Consider the following 13,432-nt stretch of genomic DNA (forward strand, 5'->3'; position numbering starts at 1 on the left):
AGAGCTCTCTATTCTCGTTGTCTTACCGCTCATCAGCCAAAATGTTTCTAAGTAAAAGGCGTCATGGATGACGAATAGCAACGATATCAACGATCTTGTCAATGTCAATCGCTCTGCCGTAGTGTATTCTTCCACGTTTTCTTGATGTTGTGTTCTAGAAACGGCACACTAAAACTTAGCTTCGAAGCCACAAAATACGACTTTGATGGAAAAAATATATATAATAAATTGCTCACCTCTCTTCACGTCGAAAGAAGGAGGAAAGTTTTGCTTGTTTTGATATGGCGAATTATTAACACAAGAGGAAATACTCGTAATTCGCAACTAAAAAGACTGCAGCTACACTGGCAGCTTGACCATGCTTTCTAGTGCGATCGTGTTGCGCTTGTGCAGAACTGGGTTTTCGTGCCCAAACCACAGGAAGTCCATACAAGGTTATAGAACCCTGATGAGGCTGAAGTGACAGTCTAGTTTAAAAAAAAAACAAAGTTAGAAAAATGACAGTGGCCACTTTTCTAATGTTCTTATGCGGCTATTGAAAAAATGTATAGTCCGACAAGGGGGTGGGGGTCACAGGCACCCTAGGACCCCTCCCTAGCTACGCCTCTGTGCAGCCCTGTATTTGTATTATATAGTATAAAAACACTGTCAGTGTTTTTGCTTGCCTGAATGTGTTTTTGCCACCACAAGGAAAAAAAAATTGAGATCCTCTATTTTTGGTTATATCTATTTTTCAACAGAACCAGCACAGTACAGCAAACAGTGCTCTTATCCTAGCAACCAAGGATGCCAGCAAAATGAGAAGCAATACGTAATGGTCTCAAATCCTTATGATTACAGCCAAACTGATACAAGTGTTAATATATTGTCCAGTTTTGGCAGCTCTTCTATATTTAGTGTCTGTGCGAATGATGTATTCAAAAATTCACAAATAAAAGAAACAAAAGAAAGAACACACATCCAATCTACATTATTTATCATATATCTTTGTATGCCATTGAACATCTGGTTCAGGTTCTGCTTTCGACAGGGAAAGCAGCATGACGTTTTATTTCGGTATAAATAGAGGATGCCTCCTCATTGTAAAGACGGAGATGATTACAGTGCTGCTGCTGCTTCTGCAGTAGTTAAAATAGCATGGAAGCAGTGTGATCAGACGTGGTGGGGTAGATTATTAACTCAGTGTCGACATGCTTCATATCAACCTCAGCCAGGCTGCTTGTGACAAACATTGTATGGGATCAGAAACTCACTGGTTCTATAAGAACATGATCATCTTCGAATACACATATTTTTCAGCCTGGTTATGACCATAAAAGCTCAGTTGAAATCCACACATTGTGTATTGCGGTGGCTATAATACCTGTTGTTATTATTTCATGGTTACTTTGTAGCTTGAGCTCAAGGTCAAACCAGTGACCTCTCAGAAGCTCATATAGAGCTGTTCACAGAGTGCACTCATCAGCATTACATAACAAAGGGAAAATGTTGCTGATGACATCATCCCAATCACCGAAAATGGTGGTTTTTGAAAATAACCATTAGTTGGAAGTAGTTAGTATGAATATATGTCATGGTTCTTGAATTAAGTCTTCACAATTATGGCATTATGTAATTCAAAACCTGTGAATTCTGCATTCTTGTATATAAAAGGTGACTTGTGCTTGGAGGAAAATCCACTTTATTAACCTTCATTTAGTCTCTCTCTCTCAGAAACCATGCCTCAGCATGAATGGGATGTTGGGTGCATTGTGATTGGGTCTCTATTGATTAGATTGCAGTACGGCTTATATGAAATTTCAGCAAAGACTATTTTTTCTCTCTCTGAATGAATGAATGAATGAATGAATGATCATGAGTCTCTCTATTGCTTCCTTGGGCTGAAGTTCAAAAAGCATGCAAACTAAATAGATTCCTGTCTCTATAACCAGGGTGATGTAAAAGTCCTATAAAAATGATCATCCCATTAAAAAAGCAAAGATTGTAAATGTGGAGACTTTTACTGCTGCAGTATTAAAATGCAGTACAAGTTATGTGGAGACTACTAAGCTCTGTATACTTTGTTAATATGAGGGTTTTTATTTTTTATTTTATTTAATTTTTTTACAAGAAGTGATCACTGCAAATAAGTAAAAGATTCTTTGGAAATATATTGCACTGACAATTTGGTTTCTGAGTGTAAATGTGAACATACTTGACAGTCCTATATTAATATCTACAGGGTGTTTTAAAAAAAATTGGTATCATTTCACAATCTAATAACTTCGCCAATTCTTGTTCAATTGACCAGAAATTTTAACAACGTGTGGAAACAGGTCAAAATTTTATGTTTAATGGTTTTTGTTTTTATCTTTTTCGGTATAGAAATGCCATTCACTGAAAAAGAAAAAGGCGGTTTGTGTGTTAGAGTACGCTCGAACACAGTCGAACAAGACTGTGCAGCGTGCATTTATGAGAGAATTCTCTAAAAATGCACCAACTGCAATGCAGATTTGGACATGGCACAAAAAAGTTCAAAGAGGAAGGCTGTCTGTGTCTCAGGTAGCACGCATATTGAAAATGTGTAAAATCATTCATGGAATCCACATACCTTTTTGAATTTCTCGTTCACATTTTGAGGAATAAATCTTACGGTATATTGCTCGACATTAAGCCTGTTCAGTTTCATTTGCCTAGACTATGTAGTTTCTGGGATATTTACATCTCAAATAATATCAAATTTTTTGAAACACCCTGTATATTCAACATATGTCCCATGGTAAGGGACCAATCAAGGCTCTAATAGACCCACCAAATGAATTATGAATCTGTGTTATTTAAAACATCTTGCAGATCATATTTAAATTGAAAGATTTTAAATTATTATTATTATTATTATTATTATTATCTCATCTCTCATCTCATTATCTCTAGCCGCTTTATCCTGTTCTACAGGGTCGCAGGCAAGCTGGAGCCTATCCCAGCTGACTACGGGCGAAAGGCGGGGTACACCCTGGACAAGTCGCCAGGTCATCATAGGGCTGACACATAGACACAGACAACCATTCACACTCACATTCACACCTACGGTCAATTTAGAGTCACCAGTTAACCTAACCTGCATGTCTTTGGACTGTGGGAGAAACCGGAGCACCCGGAGGAAACCCACGCGGACACGGGGAGAACATGCAAACTCTCCACAGAAAGGCCCTCGTCAGCCGCTGGGCTCGAACCCGGACCTTCTTGCTGTGAGGCGACAGCGCTAACCACTACACCACCGTGCCACCCATTATTACCTCCGTCAAGGAGGTTATGTTTTCGGTAGCGTTTGTTTGTTTGTCTGTTAGCAACATTACAGAAAAAGTAATGAACGGATTGCTCTGAAATTTTTTCCAGAGGTGTGACTGGGCACAAGTAACAATCCATTACATTTTGGCGGTGATCCGGATCACCTTCTGGATCCCGGATTTTTTTAAAGGATTAATTTTTTCCCCATTGAAATGAATGGGCGCGTGACGCAAAAAACAGATTTTTCCTTCTGTAGGCCAAACCGTAAGGTGTAAAGTCATGAAACTTGGTACACTAATAGAGGAGTGGACCCTGATTGGTTTCATCAAGTTTCATGTTGGTACGTCTCACCCTCTAGCGCCACCAACTGATCACAGTCTTACATGCGTTCATGCACGTAACTTTTGATCCGTATGTCTGATTTTCATAAGTCTGGTGCCATTGGAATCCTTGGAGCTAGCCGATTCCAACGCACCCTATGACGTCATTCTCCACTTAATTAGATTTTCCGCCATTTTGAATTTTGTCCAAAGTGAAGGTAGAGTGACCCTGGTTGCATGTTTTGTCTGATCATCACGAAACTTGGCACACATGATCTCCAGTCCATTCTTAATGAACAATATTCGTTTCGCTCTCATATGTCGAAGCGTTCGCCCGTGGCAGCCAATCAAAATCGATGGCGAAGCCACCAAACACGAAGTGAGCTCATATCACGGAAACTCTTTGACGTATCAAGACCATATTTAGTGGCATGACTTTGGACACCATCCAAACTACCCTCCACAAATATGGTGTCATTTGGCCACTAGGGGCGCCACAATGAGCAAAAAGGTGTTTTGGGTCATATCTCTTTACGGATTTAGAATTACGTCTAAATTTTCATGTTAGTGATGCTCTGGGATGTCCCTGTAAAAAACCTTGCCAGCCTGTCGTCTCCGTATGAGAATCCACCTTGTGTCTTGGCCAAACTTTCGCGTGTTGACACAAAACTTGTCGTGTGGGCGTGCGGTCGCCTCTCTTGCCAGGTCGCCATGGCGGCGCACCTGAGCAAGCACACTTTCGCATTTTCTCCGGAAATGCATTCTAGTTATTATTATTACCTCCGCCAAGGAGGTTATGTTTTCAGTAGCGTTGGTTTGTTTGTTGGTTGGTTGGTTGGTTGGTTTGTCTGTTAGCAACATTACGGAAAAAGTAATGAACGGATTGCTCTGAAATTTTTTTCCAGAGGTGTGACTGGGCACAAGTAACAATCCATTAAATTTTGGCGGTGATCCGGATCACCTTCTGGATCCCGGATTTTTTTAAAGGATTCTTGGCTGAGGTCTGCGCTGTCAGTGTGCTTTTCTAGTTGTTATTATTATTATTATTATTATTATTATCTCTAGTCTCTATTGTTCCAGTAGAGGGCAAAACAGAGAAATAAATTCAGGACCATAAAGTTGGCTATGGACAAAATGTGCTAATGGTATCTAATTCTTTATTGGTAAGCTAAAAGTCTTGACACTACAACCGTGTCTCTTTACCTTCCAATGCCGAAGGCCTACTTCTTGAGTATGTCATGGGGAAATATTTCAGATTATCATCATCCATTCCAAGGTGGCAGTGGCTCCTTTAAAGCAAGTAGAGTCATCTAAAGGTGATCATCAATTTGCAGTTTATAATAAATAATTTTATCATGTTATACATTCCTATACCTTATATCTTGTATCTCTTTCCAGCAGCAGGGTGAATGCTAATGCATGACATAAAATCCCAATTAATTCAATTTCATCTCTATGTTGTAACGCTACAAAATGCAGTTTTCTTGTTTTCTTGGCAGTGAACAGCAATCTGTTCATCTGCTTTCACATACATAAATATACACTGATGTCTATACAGCAGGAACTGAATACAGCTGCAGTAAAAGCCTGGCAGAGCATCACCAGGGAAGAAGCACAGTGTCTGATGTCTCTGGGTTTCAGACTTCAGGCATACAAAGGAGTTGCGATAAAGTATAAAAATATGTAATAAATAAAAGTATTAAGTATTAAAAAATAAATTTCACTTATGATTGTTAGTTGGGGCGGCACGGTGGTGTAGTGGTTAGCGCTGTCGCCTCACAGCAAGAAGGTCCAGGTTCGAGCCCCGCGGCCAATGAGGGCCTTTCTGTGCGGAGTTTGCATGTTCTCCCCGTGTCCGCGTGGGTTTCCTCCGGGTGCTCCGGTTTCCCCCACAGTCCAAATACATGCAGGTTAGGTTAACTGGTGACTCTAAATTGGCCGTAAGTGTGAATGTGAGTGTGAATGGTTGTCTGTGTCTATGTGTCAGCCCTGTGATGACCTGGCGACTTGTCCAGGGTGTACCCCGCCTTTCGCCCGTAGTCAGCTGGGATAGGCTCCAGCTTGCCTGCGACCCTGTAGAACAGGATAAAGCGGCTAGAGATAATGAGATGAGATACTCCAGTATTCTGTGGTAGACAGCTAAAATGTCTAAATATTTATCGATCTGGCTGTATGTTCAGAATGTACTTTTTAGATGTATTAAAACATTTAAGAGTTGTAGATGTTCTTATTCTACTAAACTGATTTATTTGGTTTGGACCGCTTGATCCTGAGCCAGGTGTAATGTGGCCCATTACCCAAAATGTGTTTGATGCCCCTGATTAATATGGCAAAAGAAATTTTGCAATTTTGTACTACAAAATGTGTTGGCTGATATCAATTGTAGCTATTTTCATAAAACATGAATCCCAAAGCTTTATTTAGATGAGTATTTTTAGAATAAAAAAATGTCAAGCGTGCTTTTACACATGGAGTGTTGCTGCACCCAAAAACTGGCAGGAAATTGCAGAGGCTGTCTTATGAATAGTCTCCCTCATGTGGCTATTGTGCAGCAGCTTCAGGGCAAAGTTGAGTGAACGTGATACAGCTGGGCTCTCCTCTAAACAGTTATGCTAATCCCAAAGTAAGCTTCCACCAACTCCACCATTAGCAGCACTGTGCACTGAGAGAGACAGACTGGGAGGAGGATCCTGTCCATTTCTACACAGTAGCCTGGGTAGCTGTTGCCATGGGAACACATTGATTATTTAACAATTTGGCTATGGCATGTCCCACCACTCACAATGGTTCATTGAGAGCTCACCTTGTAATCCCATGGGTCGGGTCAATAACCAAGTCCAACTGGGAAATGCTGTCGGGGATGGGCACTAGTATTAATTCATTTTCTAAATAAGCAACAGCTGCAATAAATCAAATACCCAAACAGCATTGTGTGTGTGTGTGTGTGTGTGTGTGTGTGTGTGGCCCTGATTCCTATACTGCAGCTGGAGAGCTGTGAACAGTGACAGCTGGCGAGAGAACACCCTCTTATCATTAGTTTTTGAATTAAAAGGAAATTAAGGGATTTATGATAATCTTATCCAGATTTGTTTAATTCCAACCATGGTCCTTCTCTACCCTTCTGCCACATCTGGACACCTTCCAACATTTTACTCATTGTCTGTTTCTAGGTTGATAGTTAAGTGTTGGTGATGTGCACCTATGTTCTGACCACGTAGGCCCCATTCCAGGTCATACCCTCGCTGTATTACAGATTGCAGTGGTGATGATGTAGTGCTGTGGACTGTTCAATCTCCTTCCTCAGAGACAGATGAAACCCACACTGATATCACCATCCTCCTTCCTCTTATTTACATATGTAGTGTGATAAAGATGTAAAATGATAAACTAAATCACAGACTAGGATGCTGGCTTTTGCAGGCATGCAATGTGTGGTTTGTTGGGTAATTTTATACCTAATGGGCAGGCTGGACCATTTACTGTACATTTTCCTTCCAGTGTGCTAAGTGCATTATGCTGAAGGTCTATTTCTGGAGTATGCCAGAGAAAAATATTTCATATTGTTATCATTCGTTACAGTGTGGCAGTGGCTCCTTTAAAACAAGTAGAGTGATGTTCAGATGAGCATAATTTTGCAGTGTATAAGAAATCAGTTTATCATCTTGTGCATTCCAATACCTTCTATAATATCACACATTGAACTGACAATATTGTGGCTCTTAAGTTAGTTAAAGTCCTTCCCGCGCCATGTGGTGCATCGGGCAGCGCCGATCTCCATTTCCGCAGCCCTCGGCCTCTCGCCTATTACATAGCTAGGGTTACAGTGGGGGGCTAGTCCTCTGGTAGCCATGAGAGTTTAACTCCCCACTCGCATCTGTATTGCAGCGTGCCTTGCCAGATGGTAGTAGGTACCATTTTTATGATGGTCTTTGGTATGACCCAACCATGAATAGAACTCACGATCTCCCGATCGAGAGGCAGACACGCTACCACTAGCCGGTATATTGTGGCTCTGGTCCATATATATTCTTTCAAGTGAGAATGTGTCGTTGTCTTCGTCGTCATTGGCATCGCTCGAGGCCGAGTATCCTTCCAAGATCCGGGCGCAGGGTGCTTGAAGAAGCATGTGGTCTATGACCTTGGAGCCTTTCGCTAAGAATTTGTTTAGAGTGGTGATCAGTTTGCGACACTGATCCACAGTGCTTGGCCTGGGATGATCTTGTTCCATGGCAACACAAGAGAGTGGAGATGATGGGACCCTCTGCAGGTTGCTAGTAATACCCTGAGGATGTGTATTACTTTGGTTAAACCTCTTAGAACCTTGTCATTTGTTGAATTAAAGACATAAAATTAAAAATGTTTCTTAAACAGAAATATGAAACAAGAAATCTAATTGTACAATGAAGTAATGGTTATTTAGAAACAAAATGCTAGGTTTTTATGTTTTTATACTGTACTCGGTTCACTTATATCTAAGCCTACGAATTTCAGGAGTACATCATGTCTCCTACAGTATGTCAGAAAATTCCATTGTAAAGTGCCACATTGTTATACTAAAATGACTGCTTTTGGCCTTAACGTGATCCTTATTTGCAGAGAATGGGACTACCTTGTAAAAAAAAATTAATCAGAAACATCAGAACAGATTAATAATTAACCTCCTAAGGCGCAAGCTGTTTTTTTTACATGCATTTTTTTATTTCTCTTTGCTATTTGGGCTTATTAGAACCTGATTAGAATAAAAACTAAGCATCATCTTTTGATAAGATGTACTTTTAGAGAAAAAGTATGTCCATATGTGGATTCTTGTTCCGAATTTCCATAAAGTGCTGTCCACGCATGTGACCGCTAAGCCCTAGGAGGTTAAAATACATAAATAAAAATTAATATAATGATGCTCATATAGGGGCGGCATGGTGTGGTGTAGTGGTTAGCACTGTCGCCTCACAGCAAGAAGGTCCGGATTCAAGCCCCGTGGCCGGCGAGGGCCTTTCTGTGCGGAGTTTGCATGTTCTCCCCGTGTCTGCGTGGGTTTCCTCCGGGTGCTCCAGTTTCCCCCACAGTCCAAAGACATGCAGGTTAGGTTAACTGGTGACTAAATTGACCGTAGGTGTGAATGTGAGTGTGAATGGTTGTCTGTGTCTATGTGTCAGCCCTGTGATGACCTGGCGACTTGTCCAAGGTGTACCCCGCCTTTCACCCGTAGTCAGCTGGGATAGGCTCCAGCTTACCTGCGACCCTGTAGAACAGGATAAAGCAGCTAGAGATAATGAGAATGCTTCGTATATGAAGCAGTGTAGTTTGTTAGTGCATTATTTAGTAATGTAGTTGCTAAATAATGGGTGTTTATTTGGTTTGCAATGTCTGCCAGGTTATCAGCCAGGCCATGCTAGAGTTGTACGTTTAGCGTGTCATTTAGGAAGAACAGTCAGTGTAGAATGTGAGTGCCTGTCCTCTGTACATGTTAGGAAACAGGAGATGGAAGATGAAACTGAAACCTATGACACAAAACAAGTGTTGTATTTCATGTGGTCTTTGTGCATGACGTTAAGAAGTTATTGTGATACTGTAAAACCGAAATTGCACTTGCATGAAGGGTGAAAGCCTATGGTGTATAAATATGGTGTATAGACCCCTTTGCATGTTTGTAAACAAACCGACCGTTGCCAGGATGTGCGCGCAGCCTGGACTCAAACAATGGCGCTGCCCATAGACCGGCATTATGAGCTGTCAGATTATGCAAAACAATTGTCGTTACAAGATCGAGAATGCTACATAAATAAGTTAACTCTAACAAGTGGACATCGCCTACCGGATCCGTATTTAATTAAAGAGTGGATGGACGATGTTAGTAAGTTCCCTCCTCATTTTCTTCTGATACCTGAAGGCAGTCATACTATTTACAAAAAATGTCAAACTCAAAAAAAAAAAATATATATTTACAAAAGTAGCCTGCCATCAACATTCTGGTTACAGCGAGACTACAACTTGATTAACAATGGGACATTCATATTCATTTTGTTTTAATCAAATTATGCCAGTGATGTGATGGCAATGTGGCTTTAGCTACAACAGCAAATACCAACACTAAACAGCAATTTGCAGGAGGTAATGGCATGAAAGGAATGATAGTGTAAAGAGTGCAGCTAAGAGAAATCAGAGCTGCGTAAAAAGCGAGAGGCAGAGAGCAGAAATGAAACTGAACGGGGCGGGAGCTAGGTTAGAGCAGTCAACGTAAGTTGGCATTTAGAGTGAGGGCACACAATTTTACCTTTCCATCCTTGCTTTAAAATTGTGATTTTCGGCATACACAAATAATAATGGCACAAAATCTGGACTGCTTGAGTCAAGCGAGACCTCTCCTACAAACAAAATTGCATGCAAAGCTAAGTTAACATGCTAACAATATTCATTACATTGTGTAACTATGACCCAGCTAATCAGACAAACGTTACCAAAGTATTTTGCTACATCAATAAATGAAGACTAGAAAGAATAAAAAAGAAATATTTAATAAATAGCCTGATCTTACCTGTGATGAAGTGGGCACTGCAAACCCGCGCATTTTTGATAGTGCTTTCATCCCAGTCTACACGTTTGATGGCTTGTAGCCATAGACATTGGCGATTTTTTTTTTTTTTGGAATGGGTGAGATCCTGCTGGAATTCTGTACATTTTAACCCCATCACTGCTACGATTCTGACACCCGACAACACAACAACTAGGCATTTCTTCCAAATATTTCTTCTCGTCTCTACCGTCGCTGAGTCTTTTTTGGGTCCAGGCTGCACGCGCAATTTCCTCTTATGTATGAATGACGTTTACTATGAAGGGGTCTATTGCTGTAATCCCACATATTGCAGTTAGACTCATTTTTAAAAGTTCAGAATTTAGTTCTTCAAAATTGCAGCTTATGATGGTGTGCTGCCAGGCAATATAACTTCCAGGAAGGATAAGAAGAAGATTAATGTACACTTGTGTTGAAACACCAAGCAGTTTTTGCTAATATCAGCAATAACTGGTTGGAGTATATTCATCTTCATAACTTCTTAGTCCTTCTCGGAATCTTGCTTTGTAGTTTCTGAAGAGTTTTTGTTGGGAAAAATGACTAAATGCATTAAAAACATTAAGATGCATTGAAGTTGATCACTCTGCAGTCCTCATTGTATCAGTCAGATCAGTGATGAAAACAAGACCAGGTTTACTTTTAAAATGCCATTAAAGGCCTTGGAATGTTTTGTGTCGACTGATTTACTCTCACTTGAGTAATCATTGATAATGTAGTCAAAAATGTTAGTCTTTCACATACTTGATTTGAAGCCCATCATTGGATCCATCTTTTTTTTTTTGCACACACTAACACCTCTTAGTAGCACGTAGGAGAAGATAGAAGAATGGGATTATGTGTAGTCCAGAAGGGAATTCAAACATATAGTAGCATATTCATTTTGCTATAGATGTAGTTTGTTGAACGAGAACTACAGGCCAATTTGGTCCTCACACCTCCAGTCCTGATTCTGCTCTTCTCCCTACGGTATCACACCTTGGTGATAATGTACCATGTTTCATGGAGGCACAATGGCTGTTTCCATGGTGTGGATTTATTTTCTACTTGCTCCTGGCAGTGTGTTTATGAGAGAGCAAGAGAGAGCATGCGTGAGCACGTATGTGTGAGAAGTCAGCCTCACACACTGAGGTAATGTGCATCTCTTTTTTTCAGGCAAACCCTCCTCCCATCATTGTCAATGCAGACTCACTGGATGCAGGTCCTTATGTAAGTATCTGCTGTTTCTCTGAGTACGCAGCCAGTAGTTCTTGCCTGCCAAGTGAATTATTCTCCTCAATCTGGCTTTACCTTTCCTTTGTGTGAGATTATTAAAGCAAATAAAATGCCCTAAAATACAGTATACACTCTCCATCCACTTCAATAGGAACACTTGTACACCTGCTCATTTATGCAGTTGTCCCGTCAGCTAGTGCAGTTTCGGTGAGTCTGTGCCCATGATAGGTTCACATTCCTGTTCCTGGCTGACAGGAGTGGAACCCGATGTGGTCTTCTGCTGTTGTAGCCCATTCACCTCAAGGTTTGATGTTTTGTACATGCTGAGATGCTTTTCTGCTCACCAAGGTTATAAAGAGTGATTACGTATATGAGTTACTATATCCTTCCTGGCAGCTCAAACCAATCTGGCTATTATCCTCTGACCTCTGTAAACAGCAAGGTGTTTCCACACACAGAACTGTCTCTCACTGTGTGTTTGTTTTTCGCACCATTCTGTGTAAACTCTAGAGACTGTTGTGTGTGAAAATTCCAGGAGATAAGCAGTTTCTGAACTCCTCTGAAAACCAGTCCACATGGCACCAACAGCCAGGCCATGGTTAAAGTCACACAGATCACATTTCCACCTCATTATGTTTGATGTGAACGTTATCTGAAGCTCTTGACCTGTATCTGTATGATTTTATGCATTATGCTGCTGTCACGTGATGGGCTGATATGATAACTACATAAATGAGCAGGTCTACAGGTGTTCTTATTGAAATGGATGGTGAGCGTATAAGACGACTGATTTAATAACATTTAAAGGAGAATTTGAAGTACAATCTAATAGGATAAAGTGAGTAAAAGAAAATTAGTAAAATAAAAAGCTAAAAAAAAAGAATGAAAAGAATTTAAAAGTACAGTACAATAAATTGTGCCTGAACACCAAAAAACAGATAGAATAGGTTTTTCGGTCTTTAAAAAATATCTAACATTGAGGCACTTTTGAGGTTATCTGAACTTTAGATTGAACTATGATCAGTCTAGAAATTAATCTTCAACACGTTTAGTGTTTAACTTAGACAGCAATAACTGACAAGTTCCTATGGACCTGAGAGTCCTGCTGGACTTTTATTGCTTGAGCATACTAGACACTGGTTGCTGCTAAACCATTTACTACTTTATAGTGAAATAATAGTACTTTGAAGATAATTCTGTAAAATACTGGGAGCCACCATAAGGATTTAAGAATCGGGATGATGCGCTTCATTGTTTTCTTTTTAGTGAGAAATCTGGCAAAGAAATTTTGAGTCATTTGACGATTATAATAGTCAACCCTGCTATAAAGAAAAGTTTGGATGGGTTTCTCTTTATTTCTATATATTTGACTATGAGTTATAATGCCAGTAGTTGATTTGTTATAACTGTTAAAACTAAAATAAGAGTTCATTAGAGATGCTCTTTTGATTTGAGAGCTCTGGAGTCCAGATGTGCTGCAAATCACTCATCATTGATTTCAAAAAAGCAGCTCACAGTTGGTAATATGTTTAATGCACTGGCATCAATGTGGTCATAGTTGTTTGGTAAGAGAGCTAAATCTTAATAAAGCTGAGTCTTAGTTGGTACAATATTCCAGAAACTTATAGGATTTGGCCAAGAGGAAGCAGGTAAATGGAATAAAAATGGTTCAAGAACTGAACCTTGTGGAACACCACAGTGGGTATCTGTTTGATTCATATTTGTTCATTTACCACTAGCAATAAGTAGTCCCTGCTTGTAAGTATGATATAAACCAATTTCGGACCATTGCTGAAATTCCAACCCTGTTTTCAAATCTGTATATTTTTGAGTAATTTATGAAAAAATTATGTCTAAGGTCAAGTAGTAGTAAAACGGACGTTCTACCAAAATCCATATTTGGCATCTGATTGGACCAGAATACTGACTGGAAAGTAGATTGAAGGTCAGGAAGCTAGTTAGTTGATTGCCTTTTACCGTTTAGGTAACTTTGAAACCGATCTGTAATCATATAACACAGTTGCAGTGTTATATTTGAGGTGTCTCACTGTTTCTGTCAGAATTT

At 40.0% G+C, this 13,432-nt stretch overlaps 1 protein-coding gene across 4 annotated transcripts in view; it reads left to right on the forward strand.

Annotated features, from left to right (window-relative positions):
* Window positions 1–13,432, forward strand: part of dlg3 (discs, large homolog 3 (Drosophila)) — a 292,322-nt gene that overhangs the window by 94,901 nt on the left and 183,989 nt on the right. For all 4 annotated transcript variants that reach the window (XM_060927732.1, XM_060927733.1, XM_060927734.1 and 1 more), the window contains one exon: window positions 11,308–11,361. In XM_060927732.1, the coding sequence (XP_060783715.1) occupies window positions 11,308–11,361 (54 nt within the window). The remainder of the gene's footprint in view (window positions 1–11,307; window positions 11,362–13,432) is intronic.

The sequence above is a fragment of the Neoarius graeffei genome, chromosome 8 (assembly GCF_027579695.1).
Source record: "Neoarius graeffei isolate fNeoGra1 chromosome 8, fNeoGra1.pri, whole genome shotgun sequence".
NCBI lineage: Eukaryota > Metazoa > Chordata > Actinopteri > Siluriformes > Ariidae > Neoarius > Neoarius graeffei.